The sequence below is a fragment of the Mesitornis unicolor genome, unplaced genomic scaffold (genome assembly GCF_000695765.1).
Source record: "Mesitornis unicolor isolate BGI_N332 unplaced genomic scaffold, ASM69576v1 scaffold16364, whole genome shotgun sequence".
Lineage (NCBI taxonomy): Eukaryota > Metazoa > Chordata > Aves > Mesitornithiformes > Mesitornithidae > Mesitornis > Mesitornis unicolor.
Window position 1 is genome coordinate 9,863 of NW_010180910.1, and position 25,792 is coordinate 35,654.

General features: G+C 42.3%; 1 protein-coding gene across 1 annotated transcript; it reads right to left on the bottom strand.

Moving 5' to 3' along the window:
* Nucleotides 1-984: 984 nt before the first annotated feature.
* On the bottom strand, nt 985-25,792 carry LOC104539662 (probable G-protein coupled receptor 133). The gene is made up of 7 exons (XM_010183247.1): nt 25,693-25,792; nt 22,876-22,987; nt 16,916-17,069; nt 10,145-10,211; nt 9,100-9,166; nt 2,873-2,968; nt 985-1,130 (listed from the first exon to the last, which is right to left on the bottom strand). Exons 2-6 carry the CDS (start codon nt 22,972-22,974, stop codon nt 2,873-2,875), a joined length of 483 nt encoding a protein of 160 aa, XP_010181549.1. The 5' UTR covers nt 22,975-22,987; nt 25,693-25,792; the 3' UTR covers nt 985-1,130.

The window sequence follows — 25,792 nt, forward strand, 5'->3', positions numbered from 1 at the left end:
CTGGCCCGAGTTAGCAAGGAAAGGCAACCTGGCACTGCCACCTCCTCACCTCCTGCCACAGGCACTGCTGTTCTTCTCCAGCCACTTTTGCTGTGCCTTTCAGTTCCTCATGACTTGTACATTCTGAAACCCTGATGTCTAAGAGCTATCACCCAAATTGCTGCAGACAGCAACTTACTGTTTCTCATCGTGCTTTCCGCTAAAGTTTCATCCCAGCTTGAAAAGACAGCTCTGAAAGGCCTCTTTTTCCCCTCTGAAGTTTATTGCATTGTGCAGACTTCCCCTTTTCTCTCTTTGGCTTTCTGAAACCAGGAACACAGCCCTAAAAAACCCACTTCTGCCTTATGTACCACTTCACTGCAGCAGACAACCACAACCTGGTGACAAAGTGCTTGCTTGTCTCACCAAAATCACCTCCCATTTTAATTCAGCCGTGTTTCTAAGGAGCGCTGGATAAATTCTTTCTAACATACTGCAGTTTCCCCCACAGCCAGTATCAAATGAACTGTTCAGATGGATGCCTGACAGCCCCTTTTATTTGGGGCTTATACTACACACAGCATTTTGCAGTCTTCAGTGATTCCTCCCTGAGCCAATTGAACTTGTTGATTCAAAAACTACCTCGTAATCCTTGCTGACAGCGACCTGACAGAAACTACAGAGCTTATTGTGCTTTTAGGATTTCTCTGTACTCTGTCACTGATTCGTTTTGCTGGGCTTATCCACTCTCCTATGTTAACAACCTCTAATGAACATCTGGGATCCCTTAGTGCTTGGAGGCAGGGTTTTCACTATAAAAATATGGCTGTCAGAACACAACCCTCCTTTGCTTTGTTCTCTTCTTTTTTTGGAAAACAGTACCACAGACAGAATGATTTCATGCTAGACTTACATATGTCTTACCTGTATGAGGAATACTGGTGGCAAGAAAAGGAAATCCAGAGTTACAAGGGCCTTATATTTCTCTTATTTCCAACAGCCCAGTTGCATCCCCTGTACATGAAACTCTAATTCACCATGCCTCACTGCTATGCTGAATCAGGGTATAAATGCCCTCAAAGATCTGATTTGGACGGCTATTTAGACACTTTTCATTTTAAATTCCTTCTGAGGACCCATTTCTGTAATGGCTCCTACAGAAAAGAGCAATTCTGTGTGTCCTGTTTACCTTCCATCATATTTGATTGAATTAATGTAGGTCTATGAGGAAAGCTGTTCTATTGGAGCATATTTCTGCTTAACCAACAATTTAATGATTGAATGCTTGCAGATATATCTTCTGACTGATTGTCATTTTTCTCCACCACCATCACCTTGATTAGGTAAAATCCTAAAACTTTATTTTAAAAAATTACTTAGCACAAGGAGCATCTCTTAGCCAGGACATCTGGTGAACGCACATTTTCAGCACACAGCTCCACCATTCCAAATCTACAGCCAATGATGCTTGAACTAAGAACATAAACTCGTGATTAGATGGATTTCATCTTCTTCCTGGACCAGCCATTCATAAATTGTTTTACTCATATGCACACACATACTTTTCTTTAATAAAATTAATGTGTATTGGTGTTCAGGGTACAGTGTGTGTTGAATCAATTCTTTGTAATACAAGTAAGGCAATATCCAACTACACAGAGCAATGTGTGCGGCTCCTCTTCTATTTATGGGGGCTGTTTCTTTGTCTTCGTAATTCTAACAGTTATAGAAACTGGCACTGACAATATGCAGTTATGTGCTTCCTGAGCTCCTATATTTCCTTTGTATTTCTGAAGGTCACGGGGACTCAGCCAAACCTGAAACAGTCCTTTTAATTCCCGGTCTTTTCATTTCACTACAACGTAATTATCTTATAGATTTTTGTGTAGACCTATTTACAGTTTTTCTTCTCCTGCTGGGTAACTATACAATAACTAAACTAACTTCAATTAGGTGACTGTCACCAATATTTAAAACTTAATGGCGTTTTAAAAATTACATCAGTAATCCAAGCATAAAAATGATTCTTTATGATACCATTTGAGAGCACTGGCACCAAATCCTTATCATGCAGCAGCCTGTGACTCAGAGGCATTAAACACATATTCCTTGAGTTATATACAGTGTCCTTTTTGTATTTGGATTAAAGCACCTTTAGGAGACACAAAATGGAATATTCAGCGTCTTACTTTAAACTCAGAGTATTAAATTGTCTTCTTAGCTGACCATATGTAATCCTATAGATTTTAGACATCAGGGTTTGTTCTTGTATATTCAGATGTAGTGATGTGTCTACCCTACATTTCCTCTCTAGCCTTGCTAATGCAGTATTTTAAAGACAATTTGCTCTCAAAGAGGCCACCATCCCCAGAGGCTCAAGGCACCTTGATATAAAGACGCACTTGAATTTAAGCACACATTTAAATCCAGCATAAATCTGCGTGCTTTGCGGTATCAAGAGAGTCTTAAAGATAAGCATATGCCTAAATATTGTGCTGAACTGGGCTGGAAACAAGGCTTATCCCTTGAAGGAGCAGAATAGTTGTAATGTCTCAGTACAGATTAGCGATGCTCCTGGAGATTCATCTTCAAAGAGAGCAGGAAGAGGAAAGTGTCCAGTAATAAAAGGGAAAATCATGGATCAGCAAATGCAGGAGACTGTAATAAACACTTCAGGTCATGCGGAACCACAGATTTCATCCTATACGACATTCAGTTTTCATAAAACATAGGTTAACTATCAGCACGATACGCTACCTTTAACTTTATTTGATTTTACTGAAGAGGAATAACATCAGTGTTCTGGGGGAAGCCCGTGTTACGTGTCTCTATGATATAACACTGCTAGTGTGAGATTATTAACTTCTTATAATCCCATGCGAATGAGAAAAACTCACTTGAAGGCATTGGCGTCTCCGTGGACCTTATAGTTGTCTGCACTGATTCTTGAGATAACTCTTGTGACCGCAATGAGAATGCCAATATTGACCTGTGGAAGAAGGAGAAGGAACAAGACTTGGTCAGGAAAGTAAATACAAACAGCGTCAGTGCAAACTGCCCTAGGAAAGGGCCGTACAAATACAACAGAAAATAGGAACTCTGTGTGTTGTGTTTATTTGGCAAGAGAGGTTTCCAGTTTTGGATGGGTACAGCTCAACCTCATCAATGGATTTGCCCCTGCCCACAGTGGGCAGTTCTTGCTTGTGCTCTCTATCCTTGTCTGTTCAGGGTAAGGATGCATCGATACATGGCTTCACAGCTGAGTAAGTGCTCAGGATCCCCACTGTACAAATAAATACCCTTATAATCTACTCATTAGACAAGAACTTCAGTGACCAGGGCCATGTGTCTGCACGCTCTTTGGTTTCCTGCTAGTGCGTGAAGAGACTTCAGAAAGCACCTTTCTCAATAGGCCTCACAGCGTACAATTCCTGTTTCTCACCCAAGTCTGCTTGCAATGTAAGCACAAGATTGTTTTAAAACAGCAGTGAGGAAAACACGTTGAGCCTGAACACTGCTGTTCAAAAGCCCTGCTCCTTTTGATGTCAGGCCCAGCAGAAACACCAAGAAAATGAAAAGAACTCCCACCAGAAAAGCAGGAAATCTTGAAAAGACTAACACTGAAAGTGTCTAACAAAAGAGTTTGCTCTGGAGTCACAGGTGAAGAATGAAGGAAATCTTTATCCCTTAAAGGAGATGTGGCAAAGATGATCTTGCTGTGCAAAGACCTTGGGTTTAAAGGAAAAAAAGAGGAGAGAATATGAAGGTGAAAGATGTATTCCCTCTTCCTGTCCACAGTTACACATCAGCTACAAAGATGATATTGATCATCAAGGTAAGAAGGGTAGAACAAGAATCTTCTGAACTACAGAACAAATGGTAAGAAGACTTCAAAATAGCCATGTTGCTCAGTTACAACTCAATAATCATACTTTATTTTGACTCACTCTAATTCTGAGGATGAGAGGGTGAATTCCTTTGCTATTATTTCAGTAAGTAAAACATAGAAGTATTGCCACAGCCCTTCTAATGGGAAACCAAACTACAGCCACTGACTTGTTCCTCCAGTGATCTTTTTTGGCATCTGATGTAAATACTTTGCAAATCATTCGAATAGGAGAATGCATAGCTGGTGAAATGCTTATTATGCTTTAACCTATATCAGAATGTTCAGACCAGGATAATAAACATTGCAATAAGGGAACTGAATATAGTTCCTATTTTTTACCTTTCTGATAGCCCAGATTACCTGACATTGCAGTCATTTTGCCTTAAAATTACACAGGAACTTAGAACATTTTTCCTTGCAGGTACGGGCCACACTCTACTTTAAAAACACATTGCCAGTAACACTAATGCTGCTTTGCTAACTCACTGGGCTCCTTTCAGAGCAGCCTCTCCAACCCCAGGCCAGTCTCTGCAAAACCAGCAGGAGCTGCCAGCTCCCATTACTGCGGACTTGATCCAAACTGGGGCCCATGGAAAGGTCCCAGTGACACCAGGGAGCTCTGGCTCACTCCAGTGACAGCTTCATCTGACTACAAATTGACCTGGAACAGAGTTAGGTGAGTAGAAAGGACCTCTTTCTATATCTTTTCTCATAATAGATTTGTCAGACCGGACACACTGAGACCCGTTCTTTCCCTCCCTTAGGTTTTTTTTGCAGGTTTTCACCTAGATTTCCTCCAGGTCTCATGAGATTTTTGTCTCTTTTTCAGCAGCGCAGTGCAGAAATCCCATGTGCAAACCCCTCTGATGTGGTGTGTTGCAGCCTAGCCAAGAAAAGGCTTGGCAGCACAAGGGAACTAAAAAAAAAACCACGGATAAAACATATTGCCTTAATTATATCCATTGACCAGCTTTCCTCTAAATCCACAAGCTATTTTAGGCTCCACTTCGGTTTCGGGCAATGGTACAGGGAGTTGTAATTGACTCTTTCAGCCCCTCATGCTGCGAGTTAATTTGGTCCTTACCATGACATTAGCATTAGTTGTTGCAGCCCATTGTAGGTCACCTCAAAAATCATTACTGGGTATCACTCATTTCCAAACCCAGCGCATCAATTAAATTAGATCGATGTTAAAATTCGGGAGACTGATTTTGGAAAGCCTGATTCCACTCTGAGCTCTCCCGGAGCAACTGCAGATGGAATGGGCTAAAATGGAGTTATTTTAGACTTCTGTGGACATGGCTTCATGTTAATGCATGAGTCCCACACCAGTCAGAGCTGAACATCACAGCAAACCTTGGAGGCTGGAATGGAAAAAACCTTGCACGCTTTCTTGCTGGTTAAATATGAACAAATTTAGTTTCAAAATAATGAAGGAATTTAATTTTAAAACAGCAGAAGTGCTCATAAGTAAATGCTGATAAGCAAAAATGAGATGTTTAGCAGCTGTGGTCTGTTCATTTGTGCTCCAAATCCACCTCAGCACTAAAGCATCTTCTTGATTTCAGTGACACTCAGGAATTCTGCAGTCTCAGGGCCTTTAAACACTATGAGTCCAATTCTGTCACCTTTTCCACGATGAATGATGCCTAATAAGTGACATGAATTGTACTTTTCAGCTACCTGCAGAGTACGACACTGTTCAACACAGAAATTATCCCAATTCTGCACAGGCACATAAAGGTATGAATAAATAACATGAGGCAGCAGAATTTATTAAGTCACATATGATCAGCAGGTATAGGGAAGAGAATGTTTATTTAAATATTGAGCATTGGGAAGCAAGTGTCAACTGAAGACACTGATGGCCATCTCAGCCTGGGACCCAGGTTGCAGGGAGTCCCACCTGAAGACAAAGCTGATGCCCCCACAGCACAGAATTATTAGCAATATACTAATTAAAATAATTTAGCTCCACAACAATGCTGTTTATCTACAAGACTAGTGAAAAAAACCCACCAGGAAAATAACTACGCACAAGGAAACCAGCAGAAAGGACTTGTCACCACAGCCCAGCATCTCCCCTGCAATGGCTGGTTCCCTGTCTGCAGCACAGCCACTGCTCCCTGGGCACAGATGCTTGCCACAGAATTTCCTTAATTCTGCCATATCTATAGAAACACACCAAGGCAGCAGATGGCTGATAGCAAACAGAGCCTGCTGCCAGGAGTTTTAATGTCTTGATCCAAAAATCCAGGTGCTTTGGCAAGTTCTGTGGGTTTCTTTTTTTAACTGAAGGTGTCCCAGGCCAACTGTGGCTGAGATTCGTTTGGTTTTCAAGTTAATTGCAACAACTTTTTTGCAATGCTCTCTTAAGAGGATGCTATAGAGGCTTGGGTGTTGTAGTTTGGAGGGCGGGGAAGTGTGATCTTTGACCCTTAAGATGCAGATAGAAGCCAAAACACCTACACGTAGAAGAGACTCTTTTCTTCACACATCCCTTGACTCACGCCCCAAGGAAAGAGCACTTTAGGTATGAAAATCCATATAGGGCTGGGAAGTCCTGTGAACTACTCCCTGGAAAAGCATGTGTGAGTGTTTTTCCCAGCCATGTCCCATCACATCGCTCTGGTTCAAGGCTCCACGATGTCTATGTTGCTGTGGGGCTACGGCAGGACTGAAGCAGACGGTGCCTGCCTTGGCCCTAGGGAGTGGACGTTGAAAAGAGCAGCCCCCCTGTTTCCTTCACAGCATAATCCTTGTCTTGGCAGAGAGAAACCCAGGATGGAAGTAGTCAAAAGCTCCTTTCTGAGAAGTATTTTCAGAGCTAAACACTGGTTCATGCAACCAGCGGGTAATTTGTTATGTAAAGAGCGCAGGCACACACCAAACAGTGTTTAGCCTTGTTATTTCCCTATAGACACCAACACATTTTTCAGCTAGCATATTCGATGCCCAGAGAGAATAATTTGTCACTAGCTTGCTGCTATTTTGGGCAGAGCTGGGCTGAGACTATTTAACAAATTGCTCTACGTGGATCAACCTTGTGAGCTCGCTCTTTCTCTCTCTCAAAATATTTGTATCCCTACAAGAATATAACTTGAGCTGCACGACCATCATATATCATAGGCGAGAGCCAGTTAAACCCTCACTGCCACTGGCAAGCAGCTACGCATGCAAATTGTTGAAGGCTGTGCTCACTCAGGTGAGTAAGGGCTTCACTATCTGGCATCTTTATTATTATTATTATTATTATTATTAATTATCATCATCATCATCATCATCATCATCATCATCATCATCACTATTATCATTACTATTATCATTACTATTATTGTTGTTATTGTTATTACTGTTATTATTGTTATTATTGTCCCTTTGGCCAGCAGCTGGGAAAGATCTCATTTTACTGGTTGCATCTCATTTTCACCTTTGCTGCTGAAGAACGGCCAGAAATTGAGTGCTAATGTGAGAAGGAAATATTTTAATATTGGTCTCCAATCTTCAATAGCTACAAATCTTTGAGTGTAAACTCACACACAAGGTCCAAGGTACAGGCCAGCAAGGAACTGAGTTTGCTGGACCCCAGTCTGGAGCTGTTTAGCCAGCTCTAATCCTGTGATCAGCATTTCTTAGTTACATGAATATGCCTCCACTTGGGTAAAAGGAATTCTGCCCTTACAGCACAGAGACTTTCCAGTGCTGCCATTAATAATTTGACTAAAATGCTAACACGAGGCAATTTCTGCCACATCAATATAACAACGTGTTCATTGTTTAATATATGTGTCTGTAGCCTACTTTTCCAGAGGCTGTATCTTGGGTGGAAGATGCTGGACTGGGCTAGGCTGATTTTGCTGTCTCCCAGGCAAATGTTGGGGTGTCCACTCAGCTGCAGTGTAAAATTGCCCACGATGGAGAGGTTCAGAGCCACCTTCTGCTTGCCAAATACTCATAGAGATATGCAATGGTAAATATGAGATCTATACATACAGCTCTCCTTCCTTCCTTTGGCTTGTGAGCAAGATTTGTGGGGTTGTTCTGAGGGATAAAATCTGGGCAAGTCTCTTGGTGCTTTCCATGGGAATCCTAGCTCTCCTAGGGAAGTACAAGGTACAGACAGTGGCTCCTTTTGATGCCCCTCCATGCAAATAGTTGGGATCTTATTTTACCTGACCCCCCCTTAAACGTCACAGCAGCCAGACTCTGGTCTAGATTTGGGCTCATGCCTTTAAAATCCCGCCAAAGCTTTAAACACAACCTGATTTCACTAATCAGTGAGTCCATTTCTACGCCACTCTGAAATTATGACCCGCAGCAAAAAATCATAGATAACCTGATCAATTAAAGTATTGGAAACAGGGCTGAAGAGGAATAATCTCCCACTTAATCCCTGCAAACACCCCTGCCTCCTTCAGTAATCATAGTGATTAAGCTACAACTCACTGTAATTTAATGCGTGGGCAATAATTAAACTGCTGCAGAGCATTTGTGTATCGGTGTCGGAGCCATGGACCTGCATCCTCCTCGGAAAGGCGATGTGCATTGTGGATGGTGGAGGTGTTCATGGCAGCCGCCTGGACCCCATCAAACTCAACTTCACAGCCCTGCCTTGATCCAGCCAAACCTCTGCACCTGACATCAACCCAAAACCAGGGGAACAGCACAAATTCCCTATCATGGTAAGAATACAGGTATGGAGGAAGCCTTTTCTCTTCGCCAGAGCTCACCCAAAGGGCTCATGCTGCTGTTTTAACCCATCATCTGAGGGCACCTCCAAAAGCAAAAGCTTCAAATACCAGCAGGGTAGAATCAGCCTTTCAGCTTTTACTGGTGAATATGAAACACAAACCACACCATTTGATCTTTTGGGTGATCTTTCTGAAAATCCAGTCTCCCAAAATTTACTTGGTTCCACACAGTTATTCATGGCCCCAGCAGGGCTGTTTCGGAAGAGGGCTGTCCCAGTATGTTAGCTTGTATCTGTGTCATGGGATGGTGAAATGAATAGTGTGAGAATTAATGTGCATAAACTAACACACAACTGTGCGACACAAAAACCAGAAGAGGAACAAGGTAATTCTGCAGCACCCATCTCTGTTGTTTCACTGGCCCAAGCACTGATGTGAGACCTTCAGCTGGTTCTGCTGGGTGCCCTACAGATGTGCAACGAGAATACAGCCATGGTTTCACCTACCAAGATTACAAACAGCAGCCATGGTTTCACCTACCAGGATTACAAACAGCGCCGGTGCCACAAAAGCCCAGATTGCTCCATTCTCCAGCGAGAGCCAGCAGCTGCAGAGAAAAATCAGAATTGTTTGGGATGAAACGCAGTAATTTAATTAGTAATGTTCTTAATTAAAAAAGGAGACTGAAAGAGATAAATTTTAAGAACAAGAGACGTGATGGAGCATCAGTAAGAAGCTCCTTTTCCCCTCACACTCGGGGAATCCGAGGCAGGATCTCATTTTGATGTGTATCTCGCAGTCAGTGACAGCCATCTGCCCCAGCACGCCTTCAAATAGCGTTAGGGGCGGAAAGATTGGAAGAAAGGAAAGGTTTTATTTGCTATTCTTTGCTCTCGTGTCCTGTGTCACAGGCAGTCATTTCGGTGCTGTGAGCACTGTCATTGCAGCAAGAGACAAATTGAAGCCATCCCTGCCTTGCCTGGCTGGGGCTGAGGGAAGGCAGGGAAACGCCATCAGCCTCACACGTCCTCCCTGCAGCAGCGATGATAGCAGCTGCTTCACCACGCAGAAACAACCCTTGCTCCTGGTCTTTTGCTCTCATTATGGTAGGATTGAACTGTACAGTGTTTTCTTCGATAAATTTGCTTTTTCTTCTTCCAAATTAGACAGGAACTTAGTTTTCAAAGTTAGTAACGACATCCATATACTAGATCTCCTTAACTGCAGTTTTCTTCAAAAGATTAAATGTCTTTAATCAGAGATCACTCTCATCTTGTCAGGAACGTTTCAGCCCACGCTTTGTGCATGGGGTGAGCGGGGAGCTCACTGCAGGGGGCCTTGTGAAGGGAGGAACGGGCAAAACATCTCAGGGGCTTTTTGTGCATCACCTCAGCAGCGAGAAGCAAACCAGAGGCTGCTAGGACTAAGAATGTGCCTGTAAAAGATGGTGTCTTTGCAGGCTGTTCCCCCTACTCCATAGCAGGATCTTGCAGAACCACAGCCCTGGTAACAGATCGATGGGTTTTGCTCCCCATCAGGTCTTTCATCCTTCTTGTACCTGGAATGAAGACATTTTCATACTCACTTGCCAGTTTCTCCATAGCTCTCTAGGGAGGATGTTGTGGAAATTACACAAACCACCAGCGGGCAGCCTGTAGAAAGGCAAAATCAGTGGCAACATCAGTAAGAAAAGGATCTCTTCCAGTAAGCCCTGCAGGTTCAGCTGCATTTTGCGTGGACAACAGAGCAGCTCAGAGCAATTATAGAACTGAGCCTAATTCAGCATCCTCCTGCAGCTGTGTAATACAACATGTTTTAATCAATTAATGTCAGACAAATAAAATGACTTTTCAATAACAGCTAAATGGAATTAGTGCTAATTTCATTAACAATCACAGTCCTTTCTCAGCCTGGTTCTAGCTTATGCAATTTCTGTCTCTCATTATTCAAGCGTGATATCCTGTAGAGCAAAATCAGGCTTATTTTAACCACTTTCCCCCAGCTAGGTACACCTTGTTCAAGAATTCAGAACCATCTAGAAAACAAAGCTGGGTTTCTGACAGGGGTGCATGACAAGCAGGAAATGGTGACATTCAGTTATCTACAGCACTGTGCACGGCAGCGAGAGACAGCAGCAAATTCAGATCCCGCTCAGACGCCCAGCCAAGACTCATTTTAACATCAATCTGTAATGGCTCTACAAGAGTCCCTGTTTAAAGCAGGCTGTGCTTCCAGGTGGGCTTTGACAGCTCCTGTGTGCTGCATCCCGGGAGCTGCAGGAGTGCTTTTGGGATTACAGAGGTGGACAAGGATGCTGCTGCTGTCGGGGGGTGCATCTCTGCCCCCAGCACTGCCATGGCCTGTGGTGCCGCTTTAGCACCGCTTTCCAGGGCAGGAGATGGAGAGGAAGCACAGGTTTGTTGCCAACAGTTCTGAATGCAGTAAAACCTCATCCCTTTAAATATTAAGTGATTCTGTGCTAATTCCCATATGATTTAATAAAATGGGAAGGTTTGGGCTTTTATCATCTTATGGAATTTAATAACCAGGTCCCAGACAGAGTATTAGACGTGACAGCTTAAAGTTTCAATTTTCTTCTGGATTCCTCAGCTTTTCTGCATGAGGCTTTTACAAAATTCTCTGACAAGCAACTTCTGCTTAATCTTACCAATATCATCCTCTGCAAAGATTTCCTGTACTGGCAGAACCCTAATTTTTGGAAGAAGCGTTTTCATTTTTTAATGACTCTGGCTGGAGGCACCCTGCATTTATAAATAAGATACTCAGCAGTTAAGCAGCAGCATATACAGGTGTTGTTTACGTCTTAGACTTTGAAATCCATTCTGGAGGATGGAGTTTAATATCCCATGAACTTGATGCTGCTCTCCCATGCTTGTCTACATCAGGAGTAACCCCTTAGAAGTAACATTTGTGTAAGAACCTAAGCAAAGGCAAGATTCTTGTTTACTGTCTCATTTCTCTGTGTTGGAAAGGAAAACCCTACACACATTTGAACGTCAAGAACAACGATCTTCAACAGAGCAATTAAACACAGACATAAGTCTATCTGCTGAAATTCGGTCTGCCATGGGTATGTGAGTGACCTGGACTGAAGACTCACAGCCCCAAGCACATCCTTCGTTGCTGAGCAGACCCTGTGCACTGGCACCGTTTGTCTCCTGGTGCCAGCTGCCTTCCCCATCAGGAATTTGTCACTGAAGCAAAAACACCGGTGCCCAACTTACTCTCCTTTATACTTCTTTTTTATTATTTCCAAGTCAAATGCTGGATATTCAAAGGATTTAGCATGGCTCTCTGTCAATTTTAAATGGCAGCGAAGAAGAAAATTAAATACAGAGTTCCTTAGGAAGATAATAAAACTTAGGCAGATGAAACATAGAGCAGTCATCTGCATAAAAAAGAGCTGTTAAGTCGGTGAGAACAAAATGGTCTGCAGCCCATAGCGCAGCGTTTGCCTTTTCTTTGCGTTAACAAGGTATTAAATGGATAATGACAACGGAGGCAGAATCAAGCTTTTGTTGCAGTGAAACTGGAGCATTTTTCCTTTAAGAAACAACTATTCAGTAAATTCCATAAAGGTTGGGAATATATATTTAGCCTAAGGGGATCATAAGATTTGATCTGGACTGAAGAACTCGTATGGATTATATATCATACACAAAATAAGTGTGTTTGCTTTCTCTTTTGTCAGCAATAACTGTATAAAAGCTGTGGAGTTTAGTCTACACCCATAATAGGCGATGTTATGTTGTGCTGGCACTGGTTATCGTCCATGAAAGAATTATGGCCATGGGTTTTTACTGTATCTGAATGTTTTCTCAGTTAGCAGATGCTACAAATATGCTCACCAGCCCTCCTCCAAATTGCCAGATTTATGATGCAATAGAGCGTGCTTTCCAGCGCACAGAACCACATCAAACTGTTGGAGCGCACCTTGCTGGCCGCTGATCGATGGCCCCGGTGCCGTCTGTGCCTCTGCAGCCCTGGAGCAACACAGCATCACATTCAAACAGGGTAAATCAGCCGCACGGAGCCGTGTGCTGCTGCGGCTCCAGCTCTCCGGGTCCCCACGCCGGCTAATTTAAAGCTACCTCCCCCAAAATCAGCATCGAAATCCAGCCTGCAGAGTGGGCACAAACTCCCAATACCTGGCACAGGAAGGCAGATAACACAATCCTTACTCAGGCAAAATTTTCCCTGAATCCAGCCCAAATACAGCCACTAGGGTGAAGCCTAAAATGCACGGCAGCCAGGCCCTCTTTTTCAGCACTAAACTTCACTTCTAAGCCATTTGCTTGATGTTTCTGAGGCACTCATGATAAATACAGTGGAAAATGCCTGTAAATCTGTATGTTGCATTTTGAAAGCTTCTTCTCTGCATAGTAAAACACCAGACACACTATAGAAACTCTGTGGCAGACAATTTGAAGCAATTTTGGGACATTACTTCTAAAAGGCTAAATACGTTGTTTATTGAGAAAGACGAAGCATGAGACACAAATGAAGGTGTATTTCCTCCCAAAACTGAAAAGCTCTACTTTGCTTGATGGGAAAAAGTATATTCTCCTGTTTGTTTTGTGGAAGTTAATTTTCTATTATTTTCTCTTTCTTCTGCTGCATTACATCGTATTTATGCAGAAGTCTCTGACTACCTCAAGTGACGGCAAATAAAGGAATTTCGGTCTTTTGACAGCTGAGAACCAAATCTTCATTCTAAGGCAGTCTCTAAAGGGAAGGAAATTGTCTGAAAGAGGAAAACATGTTAAGGCCAAAGTGCCACAGCAAAATCTCCGGTCTCACAAACTCCCATCATCAGATTCCTGCCAATGGGTGCATGCAAAAAGTTTTGCTACAATAATCTGTGTGTATTATGATGGATCACCAAGGCAACAAAGCCTTTTTCCCCCCGATCGGTCTCAAGGTAGTTTTAAAGGTAGGATATTATCACCTTCCTCAAATTGCTCTTCTTTTGAATTCCTGACTACTGCAGTCTGTGAGGCAATTTTAGCACCCTTGGGACTACAGATAATACACAGGAACTTCAATCAGCTCTGCACATTCGCTATCCTGTCTCTCTGATTACTGTTGAATTCATTTTACAGGAGTAATACCTCCCAGAAATCTCCATAGATGTGAGGAGATCAGTGATACCCAGTGTAGAGTTCCTTCTCCCCGCCTCCTCGCATTGCCTCAAGTTGCCGTTTGCCATTGACACAGACTTTGCAATTTTTAGGCACGTACCCAGCCCAGTGTTTCTGCTTAAATAAGAATGAAGGGTCTGGGTTTTTAAATTCAGGGGAGGGGTTTTGCATTAGTCCAGGAGCTATGAGTCTGCAAAAGTCAAATGCACTTCATTTAAAAGCAAGGAATGAAGACACGATCTGTTTTGACTGACATGAGACATTCTTATGTTCAGCACTGATGGTTGGGCTCGATCATCTTAAAGGTCTTTTCCAACAACAAACATTCCATGATCTTTAAACCACCTTTGGCCAGTGTAAAAATCAGCTAGGCCAAAGCGTAAAGACCAGCCATTTCTATTGGATACTGGAAAATGTACGTCTATTAGGGTCTCAGCGTGGCACAGGGACGCTCAACAACTGCATTCATTGCAAACTTACTCTCATTTTAGTAGTAATTTTAGGACAAAACTTTTTAGCCTCTTTCCCCAGCCTTGCAAGACTTCTATGTAAATGCGGGAATTTTATGGAATAAATATAACTTCTCCCTATTGTACTTTCACCTAGTTCATCAAGGAACGATGCAAACCACCCCACAGAACATGAGCACACGCTGCTGCTGAGGGCAGTGCTGATGCTTGGCCATTAATTCATCATTTCTATACTTGCAGTGCCAATCAGCTAATAAAAGAGAAAGCCGGGAACTGACAAACCTGGGTGTCCTTTGAAGCATTTAAGTAGTGAACAATGTGGATTTTCTCTCTAAAACCATCATTATTCAGCAACACCTCTTACCAACTGACTGAGCGCTGGGGTTACATAGCAGTGAGGTGCGATGCTGCTGACTGAATGAAGGTTATCAAGAGATAACCAATTTGGAATGCAGTTGCCCAGTTAAATTACTTCAGGGATGCTTAGACACACTTGCAGCAATGACTCGATGTCAGATATGATTAAGGAAATTCAGCATTTAATTCAAATGTAAATACTTCGAACTGTACGGGAAAAATAAAACACAAACGACTTTCCCAGCAACGTGGTAGATTTACTGGATTTCGGAAAACATTTTTCCAAGTCATTGTAGGAATAATAATTGGGACGTGCTTTCTGAAATTAAAATATTTGTCAAAAACGGGGCTTTTGAAAGCTTTAGAAAGGTATTTCTGTCATGTGAATGGTGTGCCCCACTCTCTGCCCCCAACAGAACCTTGGCTACCTTTAAGAAACACAGCTTGGCCCCAGGTTTCTCACACATCCTTGCCAAGAAGGGCACTGCTAGAACTGATTCTCAAACTGCTGCTGCCTCCTGTATTCTGCTATGTACATCTGTTGTGATGACAAATGCCTCCTGTTGGGCCTGAGGGATTCTCCTCCAAAGCATTACTCAAAATACTCCTGAAGAGACTTTTGGTAGCCATAATTAACATCCCATTGGGTTATGTACCAACAGGCTACGTACTCATTGTGCTAATTACTACTAATTGAGTGGTTGTAATCACATGGCAATAAAATGAGGCAAAATGCAACATTTAGTACTAGTCATACCTCAGTCAGATGCCATGTGTATCCTTGTGTCTTCTAAATCACTTTGTAGATCACTGCCATTTTACAATAAATAAACCTTACTGAAAACACCAGGAAAAAAAGGGTAGAGGTGCATGGTGGCACATATAAATCATTAATTTGTTTTCATGAAGTAATTAGTGATTTATTGTAAATCAAGTTAATCAGAGCATCTGCTATAAGCAAATACCCCAGTGAATTAATTGCCACTTCTTAATGTTATTAACTGTTGTGGCTTTTTACAAAATACTTCTGAAGGAGAAGGAATTCTCAGGGCTTATGAGAACATTTTCTTTGCTTTGATCCACTTGGATTTGTATTCCATGAGCTCTAGATTAAATAAATCCACAGAGAAACATACAGATATCTACACTATATCTATATCTATATCTATAGCTATAGCTATAGCTATATCTAATCTATATCTGTATCTCTCTATATCATCTATATCTATCATCTATATCTATCTCTATATCTCTATACCTCTATCTCTATCTCTATCTATATATCTATATCATCTATATCTATATCTCCCTATATCATCTATATCTATCATCCATATCTATATCTGTATCTCTATATATCTATATCTATATCTGCATCTACATCTATATCATAGAATTATAGAATGTGTTGGGTTGGAAGGGACCTTTAAAGCTCACCCAGTCCAACCCCATATGGGTAAGTGAACAGCACTGCTATCACCCAGATCTGTACGATGCCAATAGGTATCAAATATTCCAATTATGACTGCAGTAGGTCTGTGTTATTGGTATAATTGGTTTTCATTCAGCTTCCAAAACAATTTGTGGGGGGGAAAGATAATGCATGTTTTAACATATTTTGAACTTATCTGTAATTATGTAGATATTCCTCTGCTATCGTTTTACTCCTCTCCTATTGACTCATTGCATGAGGTTTTCTTGTAAATGCAGAGGTTTGTCAAGAGTCATTGCTGCACTTCCAGGACGTGAGAGCAAGGTGGCTTTCATCAGCTGTGACAAGTCTGGAGTACAATGTTCAGTTCTGACTCCTCAGTAGGCACACAACAGATCATGCTTCTGTTCCTGCATTTAAAAAGCTGTGGCTTGCTATCTGTGAGATCCCTGTGTCATAGGACTACTTTTTTGTTCTTAATTATAGTATTAAGGTTTCACGCAGTCTTTTTCGTCTGTGGATTTCGAGGCACAAAACATGAACTAATGGAGTCTTGTGACGCTCCCGTGCTACTCCACTGATTTTATATGACGGATTGCAGAGCAAGTACAGAGTAAGCCAGTGTGGTGAGTTAGGACCAAAGAAAAGATCATGCCAGTGCGGTGAGACCTCCCTCCCACACTTCTGCTAATTACTTGGTCATTAAGGATCTGATCCGGCCTAGTGAGCCCATGGAATTCACTGCAGGAATTAGGTTTAGGGACGATACATTTGAAAGTCTTATTACAGTCAGAAAAATTATGCGTTTCCTTATCCAACAGACCTACTCTGAGTACGGCAAACTACATCGTAAGATGACAACTTTACGTATGCTTCTGAGTATAATCTCATCCTACAGTGAGGAGACTTAAAGCAAGCAGCTACTTAATGCTTACCCCATCCAATTCCATAATAGTACAAGAGCTTGCTCTCTTCTGACCCAAATACTTTGATGACCATGCTGTAAAGATGAAATCCTTCCACCAGCATCCATGCAAAAGCACTCAGGAAGAAAAAATGAAGGAGAATGGCCAAGATCTTGCACGGCACCTAAAGTAAGAACAGAAATTGATGCATTACTTCTTCATCATACAGCCACATTGCTTGTCAATATTATTTTTTATTTATTTGTGTATCATGCGCACACTAAATGCTAAATCACTGGAGTAAAACAGTCTGAAAAACACTGCACAAGAGGTTTTCATTTTTCTACTGCATTTTCAGAGCTTAAATCCTCTTAACTTTTAATAAACACCACAACAAAACTAAAACCATTGCCAAACGTGATGTGGAAATCCAAACTGATCATTTATTTGTTTACAATGGTTGGAGCAATACTCCTACTAAAACCTACAAAATATTTAAGAAGTCAAAACTGAAAGGGCAAGATCCTGTTGCTGAGCCTGTAGTAAATAGAGGAGAGTCAAAGAAGTGGGGGTACAGGCACTGTTCTGTATCCTGCTCTGTGTTTTGTGAAGGTAGAAAAATATAATTCATAATTATATTTATATTATATGTATTTATAAATATACATTTCTATAAATATATATTTTTACATATTTATATTATGAATTATAATCATATAGTTCATGCCTTATTTTCTATGAAGAACTGGGATCAGTTAAGACTGAGTGAAACGTGGGAATTTTAAAATCAGGTCCCTTGTTGAACCTGCTCTTTAGTCACTCTTCGCCATGTGGCTTCCCTGCTTTGCTGTTCTTCATATCAAAAATAGGGTAACACACAAATTAAATCACACTGCATTCTAGAGTCCGTCCTGGCTAGGAATTCTGTAAAAGCCTCCCATTCTCCTCCATCAGCAATACTAATACAGACGTTTCAAAGAGTTATAGTGAGCTATCACTGGCTCTTCAGTCCTAATTGCTCCATGGTGGGCAGCTCGTTCGCCCACGTGTTTAAATTCTCCATTTCCCACAGTCTGACGTACCAGCTGTATATCAGTCATGTTTGCCAGGAACATAGCTAGTAATTAAGGCAAAGAACTGCAAATCTTCTCCGTAGGTGTGTTTGTAGACTATTTGAATGCTCCTTGATAGTCCTTTATTCCCCATGTGCTATCAAGATGCTGGAAACAGGAGTTAATGCAAAAATCTAAGCAGCAGGAAGAAACATCTAGAAAGTGAGCCCACCTGGTGTAAACGGGACTACTTGTTTCCAGTTCAACTAGAAGGTGTTTTGAAGTGAAATAAGTGCAGCCCCAAAAGAGAGGAGTGCCATGGCTAAGGCAATGCAGCAAGAAGTAAAAACTAACATCCTCTTGAGTCCCGTTCACAGCCACCTCACTGTGGCTGCAGGAAATGCAGTCTGGGCTCAGGACTTGGATGCTCCTCAAGTTATTCTTCAAAAAGTCTTCACATTTTCCTCTAAGTCTCCTACCAGCCCACCTTATGACAACAGGGAAGCTTAATCCTTTCCTCTTTCCCACCCCTCACGTATCTGTACAGCACGCTCTCCTTTCCGCACTAACTGCTTTTTGAGGATGTCTCTTCACCAGTGGTTTCGCTCATTGTTCAGTAATTGAACAGATGTGAGTGCCAGCGATCCTACCACAAGATAACCTTGTTTGCTTTGCTTGCCGTTCAGGCACATTTTAAACGCGCTCCTGGAACGGGTCCCAGCCGTATCTCGGCTTTGCATCTTGTTGCATACAGATGACGGCCATTCTGCTCTGGAGTTGTAACATCCTTGCTGTGACACCCACAGAATTGCAGGGGGGTTGCTTGCATGCAGTCCAGGTAAATATTCGGGTTTATCTTCAAGGTTTTCCTTCCTCACCTGGACAAGTCACAGGATGGTGGAGACCGTGCATTACTACCAGTAGGAACCAGTTTGCTGCCACAGTGGTCTTCAGGCATTAATCATTAGTTCCCTTTGTTGCATTAATTTAACCGCCCTGTGCCAGCATTTTATTCATCTTGTTGGCGGTTCCAGATTTTATACACTAATGAAAATTAAAATGTTGGGACTTGACAGTATAATGGAAATGGAAGCTTTCTCGTACCTTCTCGCTTGTACTCAGCCGGTTCGGTGCAAGGACATTTTAATGCAAATCCACTGTGACTTCAGGTATTAAAAAGCAATAACTTTGGGTTTAATTCGTGTAAGTGAGATCTGTAAGTGTTTTAGCATTTTGCAATGTTTGGTGACATATAACCAAACCAGATTTGTTTGTTGACAAAAAAACGTAAAAACCCTTCCAGTTAATTTTATGATAAGCTATGAAATCCATTTTAATGCCTTTTGATTTCTACCAGAAGATTAGTTCACAAAAGTATAAATGCAACACAAAGCTGATTTACAAGCTAGTTCTGTCAAATGGATCCTTTCCAATGTTTGAGTAGCCAAACAATATGAATCAGAAAATAGCAGAAAAAGAAAACATAGTGGAGTAACAGGAGGCTCGTCTGTACATAATTTTGTATATATTTATATAAAATCCACAGCAAAGTTGCTACTCAATCTGTATTTGTGCCTTAATTATTACTTTGAAGATACTCTTAAATTACAGAATTGCCTTGAAAAAGGCATTGAAAAGCTGAGACTTCACATATTAAAGAGAAGCAGATGTCCCTTGCTGCATGACATGATGCACACTACTTTTAGTAGTATATTAGACCTGTAAAAGCCAAATCTCATTACTGTTACTCTTAGAGCTGACTACTCGCGAGTCTGTGGAAATAGAAAAACCCGTCCAGCCAGCAGCAAGGCCGATGAAGTTATCATTGTGGAGGAAGTAAAGCAGAACCTCAGAAAATAATAATAATTTGTTGTCTTAAAGCAGATCAATACATTTGCATACATTTTCTAAATTCAACTTGCAGTAGTGTTTTCAAGTGGCAATCTTACTGCACCATGCAGAACCCTCCGGAAATGTCTTTCCCTGCAATCTATGTGCTGCTTTGATAAACAGCCTCGGATTTCTGCAGATGCATCTGTCATTTAAAAAAACGGCTCGTTTCATCTCTCCATTTGGAAGTGTTTTAAGCAATGCCATGCAGGACTGAGCGAGAAACCGCTCAATACACTGATGCAGAACTGCAAATAGCAGACATTAAATTTACCAGTTGTGCTGGGAAAACACAGCGCTGCCTAACACGCTTCCATTTCCACTTTCCTATGTCTAAATAATGCCCCACTTCATCCCACAAACCTGCTCAGGTCTTTGGAAAGCTTCAGTAGCCTAAAGAAATGCTGGTGGTTGATTATTTTTTAATGCACACTGCTGTTTGGGATTCTGTTAAAAAGAGTCTATAGCAAAGTCTAGTCTAGACCAGACTCTGTAGCAAAGAGTAAGTAACCCAGACAGCAAACCTCTCTGAAGAAACAAATCTATTAATTCTAAGGGAAGTCATTAAACTGGCACGCAGGTAGCAAAGATACTTTAGGGACTTGGCAGTGCAGGAAGAAAATGCTGTGCACTAAGATATTTGCTTTCTCCAGAAGGAAGATATCCTGTTTTCAGGAATAATTGCCTTCCTGGAATATGCTGTGATCATTTAGGACTACAGTGTTAGCACTGCTGATGGTAGGTGTCAAGGACCAGCTCTGGAAAAAATAAAGGTATTTTTGGATGTATTAGAAAGATCAAAATCCTATTTGTGGAAAGGGAGTTTTGAGGTCAACCTCTACTCTACAGAAAGAAAAATTGCTGTAGTACTAATTGTAAATTATTAAATAATACATCTGAAATTACCAGGGGAATACTATATGACATATCTGGAATCAAAAACGAAATGTCCCTAGGGACAAAAAGGATGGAGTCTAAAGGCAAGAGAGCGATGCTGGCTCAGGGCCTGTTTCTCCTACGCTGTTTCTATGCAGTTTCTCCTATGCCATTCCCTATCTGCAATTCCTCAAACTGGTACCACTGGTCCTCCCAAGCAAGGGCACTTACGGCCTCTTTAGCACCAGATACACCCATCTTTGGCAGAAGACAAAGACATTTACACCTTCTAGGGTAAATACTGCCTCCCTTTTCTTGTAAACTACCGTTCAGCAGTCCAATTAAAGTTGCAATTAAAGCTATTAAGACTGAAGCCAAAGCCAGTGAGGACAGCCCGTGCAGAGGGGAAGGACATGAGATTAAGACAAGAGTGAATCACAGCACCCCAGAGGTTAAAACAATAAATATAAAAGTGTAGCAGACAGGTTGTACATCCTGCCTTTCAACTGTAAGGTCTTTACAACACCGTGCCCTACAATTGCTGCTGTTATAGAGACAGGGCCGAAATATCCATGGATTCTGTGAGGTGTTTCGCTTAAGAAAGTCTGTGGGACAAAACAGGTCTTGCTTTCTGTATGCTACTGTTTCAATTTAACTAAAGTAAGTTTTTAATAGGCTTAAGAGAAATAAAAATATGCATCTATTGAACCACAACTTAAGTCTATGTTAGCATTTTGCAAGCATAGCTAAACAAGGCACAGGATAAATGTAGGTGGACACTGGGACAGGTCCACGGAGAACACCTACATCCAACCGAGAACAGGGAACACATCTTGTATTTCATAGTTTTAATAGACTGGAGGTGATGCTGGCCTCGATAAGGTGTAAAGAGGCTTTTGCACATTCTCTGAAGTGACTCAGATCATCTGAAAGAGGAAAAGCTGTGAGAATAAGACACCCTGTAATGCTGAGTGAACATTAGGGCCCTGGAGCTTGTGTCCCTTCAGCTCTACACATAGAGAGGATTATTTCAATGCCTGGTTTCCACTGTCTTCAGTTTCAAGCTATATCTTTTGCCGCTCTCCATTGTCTCCGTTTCAATTTCCTCCTAAATCGTTCCCTACCATTTTCCCCCTTGCACATTATCTTACTCATTCAGGACCTACCTGAATGTTAAACAGCAGAAGAGCACGAACTTAGTTTCACAAAGTGCTTTTAGATCCTCGGGTAATAACAGCCTATGTAAAAGATTAATAGAAACTGCTTGCTGCTTGTCAAAAGTAATGCGGAGCAACGGCTGGTTACCCAAGTAGGCAAGTTCTGACCATTACAAAAACAGCACACTGGAAAATTGTGTTAAAATCAGGTTTTGTTTCTGCTCTTTGCGGGTAGGACTTTCCCTCAAAAGAGCTTATATCACTTTAAAGAGCGTTTTTAAAGGACAACAGTAGAAACAAATTGGTTTTACTGATATGTAACACTGTTAACTTGCCATATTTGTCTTAACCCAGCCCAGCTGTTCTAGATGCCAGTTTTAAAGGTCTAGATCCTGGTATCCTGCACAAGGAATCCCCACCTGCAGTAGCAGATCCATAAGCTCAATGTGTGATTTCAAGTCCCAGTCTATGTGATCAGGCAGAAAAATCCTACACATGCATAGAGCTTAAGTACCTCATGAACACTGTGAAGGTGTGTGTCATTTCCTAAGGGGTTGCTTTAGACGCCCAGAGAAGTATATACGTGTTTTACCATACCAAGGAACTCAGAGTAAACTCTTACACAGCGATACTTAGGGGTAATGCTTTCTACCACCTCTGGCTAATTAAGCAATAGTTGCTATATCCTTCTCATTGATTATTACTCAGGTCAAATAAGCATGAATAATATCTAAAAATCATCTAAATTGCCAGAGTAGAGATCACGATCAATAAATCTGCTGCTCAGGAAAACAGCGTATTCTACCACACAAGTAAAACTTTATGAGCGAGACCCAAAGACCTTCTGGTTTGCTCTCCAAGAAAGCAGAAGAAATTGCCACAGCTGTTGTGGGATGCCATTTTTGGCTAAGGCACGTTAAAAATAGGATATCTCACATGCAAGATGCTTGTTTGCATGTGGTACCTGGCATCTCTTGCATGGAGGTGCCTCGCAATCACTCTTTATAGCACTCACCGTCCCAGGGCTGAACTGAAAGCTGGTGAGCAGCAGGATCTGAGCCACCAAGACAGCAAAGGACAGGTTGGCATGGATGTGATAGCGCTGGTTGCGCATGGTGCTGACAGACCTGGCAGGAGATGGAAAGATATGTGAATAACACCGTATTGCGAGAAGAACAGAGGTTTTATCGTTTATCAGCAAGCATTTGGATTGGGTTTTGGACTTTGGCGTTGGTGGGGTTATCGTGATGCCTTCTGAGCGCTCCTTTGGCCAGGATGGTGTGGTACCCAGCTGGGTTCTGAGATATCCTGCAGGCGGCAGACAAACTGATGAGCACATTAACTAGCTCTGTGATAGAATATTAACACAGGGCTCGATCCTGCAGGGTGCTGCGCTGTTGAGAAAGCCAGATCTGCCCCTTACAGAAGGCATATTGCACCTTGCAGCACATAGCCCACACTGTGCCACAGAGCTTCTGGTTTTATTTCGTTGGTATTTGCCTGTATTGGAAATAAGGGAATGTGAAAAGACATTGATTACTATTTTGAATTTACTTTTATCAGCTTTTAAGCACAGGAACTATAGCTCCTTACAGGGATGGGCAGTGCCTATCTTGACAGACACTGACTTTGATTACAAGATCATTTGAATCCATTTCTCTCTGCTTTGCAAAACCCAGCTGGAAATCTGACAGGAACACGCTTTCCTGGAAGTCTTCTGACCCTGTGTTTCTGTTCTCATCCAGAAATAGGAAGTGGAAAACAAACAAAACCATTTATCTGAACATTCGCATAAATTTATTCTTCTTTTTAAGAAAAGAACAGTACTAGTGATAGCAGCTTTTCTGTTTCAATCACACTGCCTGCCAGCCCCTAAGATTGGCTTTAATAACTTCAGGAGACCTGGGCTGTTTGGCCATGGGAGCGGCAGTGCCTCCTCCACACAGCAGGACACACTCCCATCGTTTTGGTGTATCACAGAGGATGGTGATGACTTCCACAGCCGCTGGTGACACACGGTCCGTGTCCCCTGCAGCAGGGTGACACAGGCCGGGTGATGCAGATGGTGCCTCGCGGTCAGCCCTGCTCTTCCAGCATTGGTGTAGCCAGGGAGGGAAGAGGGAGACGACAAGAAGCATCGATGTCCTAAAAGTAATTCAAAGAGACAGGCAGCGCTGCTGCTTTCTAATAAGGAGCTTCACGGAGTCACAAAGTGGAACACGGTCAGGCAGAAGGCACTCGGGCCTGCCCTCCTGGGAGGCAGCCAGCATGCGGAGGAGAAGAGAACTTGCCACGTTCCTCTCCGCTTACCTCATGGTCATCTACACCACATTGCAAAACTTCACATCAGCTGCTTAATGAGGCCCTGCTTTCCAGTGAAAACCTAATCAAATTATTTTTAATTGGCAGTTTAAATAAGCCTGTATGTAGGTGGGGTGCCTAGCCCTGTGACAGTCAGCTGGGTCCAAGCTTTTTTTCCCAGTCTTCTGTTTGCCTCTGGTTTCTTGAGGAGTTTTCAGCCCCGCTGCAGCAAAACCATCTCCTTTTGCTCCTTTTCCCTTCCAAAACACTACAGCATCCAGTTTTGCACTCAGACAAAAATGGAGCAGATCATTCTCCTTATCCTGAACATGTGAACAGCACAATGCCAGATTTGGCAGACATTGAACGTATTTAGAGTGGATTTCGTCACGCGTTATGCACTTAATCCAAGTATGACCAACACAGAGACTTGAAAATAATATGGGGTTTGGAACAAACAGACATTACAATCAGTTTGCTGGGTTTCAGCAAGTCCTTTTTCCTAGAAACCGTACCTGTAGCAGGATGTCCAAAAGTCATCCTTAGGCACGGCAATAAGAAATTGAACTCCTTAGTAGGATGAACATGGTTTAGTGTGTGAAGGGAGACACAAATCCCACTCCTCACCGTGCTCCCAAACTCCTGTGCAACCTCAGGCAAGTTGCCTCACCCTTGGTCAGATTATTTTTCATTATTTAGACAGAAACCTCCATGAAAGCTCTCCCAGAAATGTTTGTATCAAGGCTCACTGGGTCTCTCACTCAGCTGTCAATACGGGAATATGGACAGGTATCATGACCCCAAGTGCCCCATAACAGAAACCTTCCCTCAAGGGCTCAGGGGCTGCTGTGATACAGGCAGGAGGCTGCAGAGATCCAGAGGTTTTCAGCCTAAGCCATGGAGTGAATTTCACACTGCCTATAGTGTCCTTCATCCTACTAAAGCAACACATGAGAAAACCAGCCTAACAGCTAGATACTTGAAAATAAATGTGGGTTATCAGGTGTAGCTGTGTACAAGCTGTATGAAACAACAGTGAGGCAGCTAATGTTGACTGAGCCTTCCTTTCTAGGTGTATCTTTATAAACACACCCCTTACAGACAAGACAGCTGGAAAGCAGAAAGAAGCACTGATTGTATGCTCCAAGCAACCCAAAGGTCTGCGTAGGGGAATAGAGGGGTGGATCCTGCTGTCCTTGCTCATGTTGGACTTGCTTTGAGCTCCAGACCAAGCCCTCCTGCAAGACTCCTGAACAAAACATGGAGAGCTTAAAAATACTCCAAAAATCCCTCATAGGATGGAAATAGCTTGCTATATAAAGACCACCCCACTCCAGCGATTGAAAAGTAATTTAGAAATAACCAGCCAACTGTTACAAATACATGTGCAGAATCTAATTAAGGAAGGTTGTAGAATTAATAGCCTCTGTTTATCCCGAGCACCTGAAGGGGTCCTAACCAGTGGCCCGAAATGCACCGCTTGGCTTTTTGCGTGGCAGCTGCTCAGAGGCGTTCAGCTGAAATTACTCACGACAAGACAGCGAATGTGACCAGTGTGATCGTCAGGCAGAAGATGGACAGGGCACAGCCAATGTAAGTGATGGAGGAGAGGGCCACCTGGTGTTCTCTTG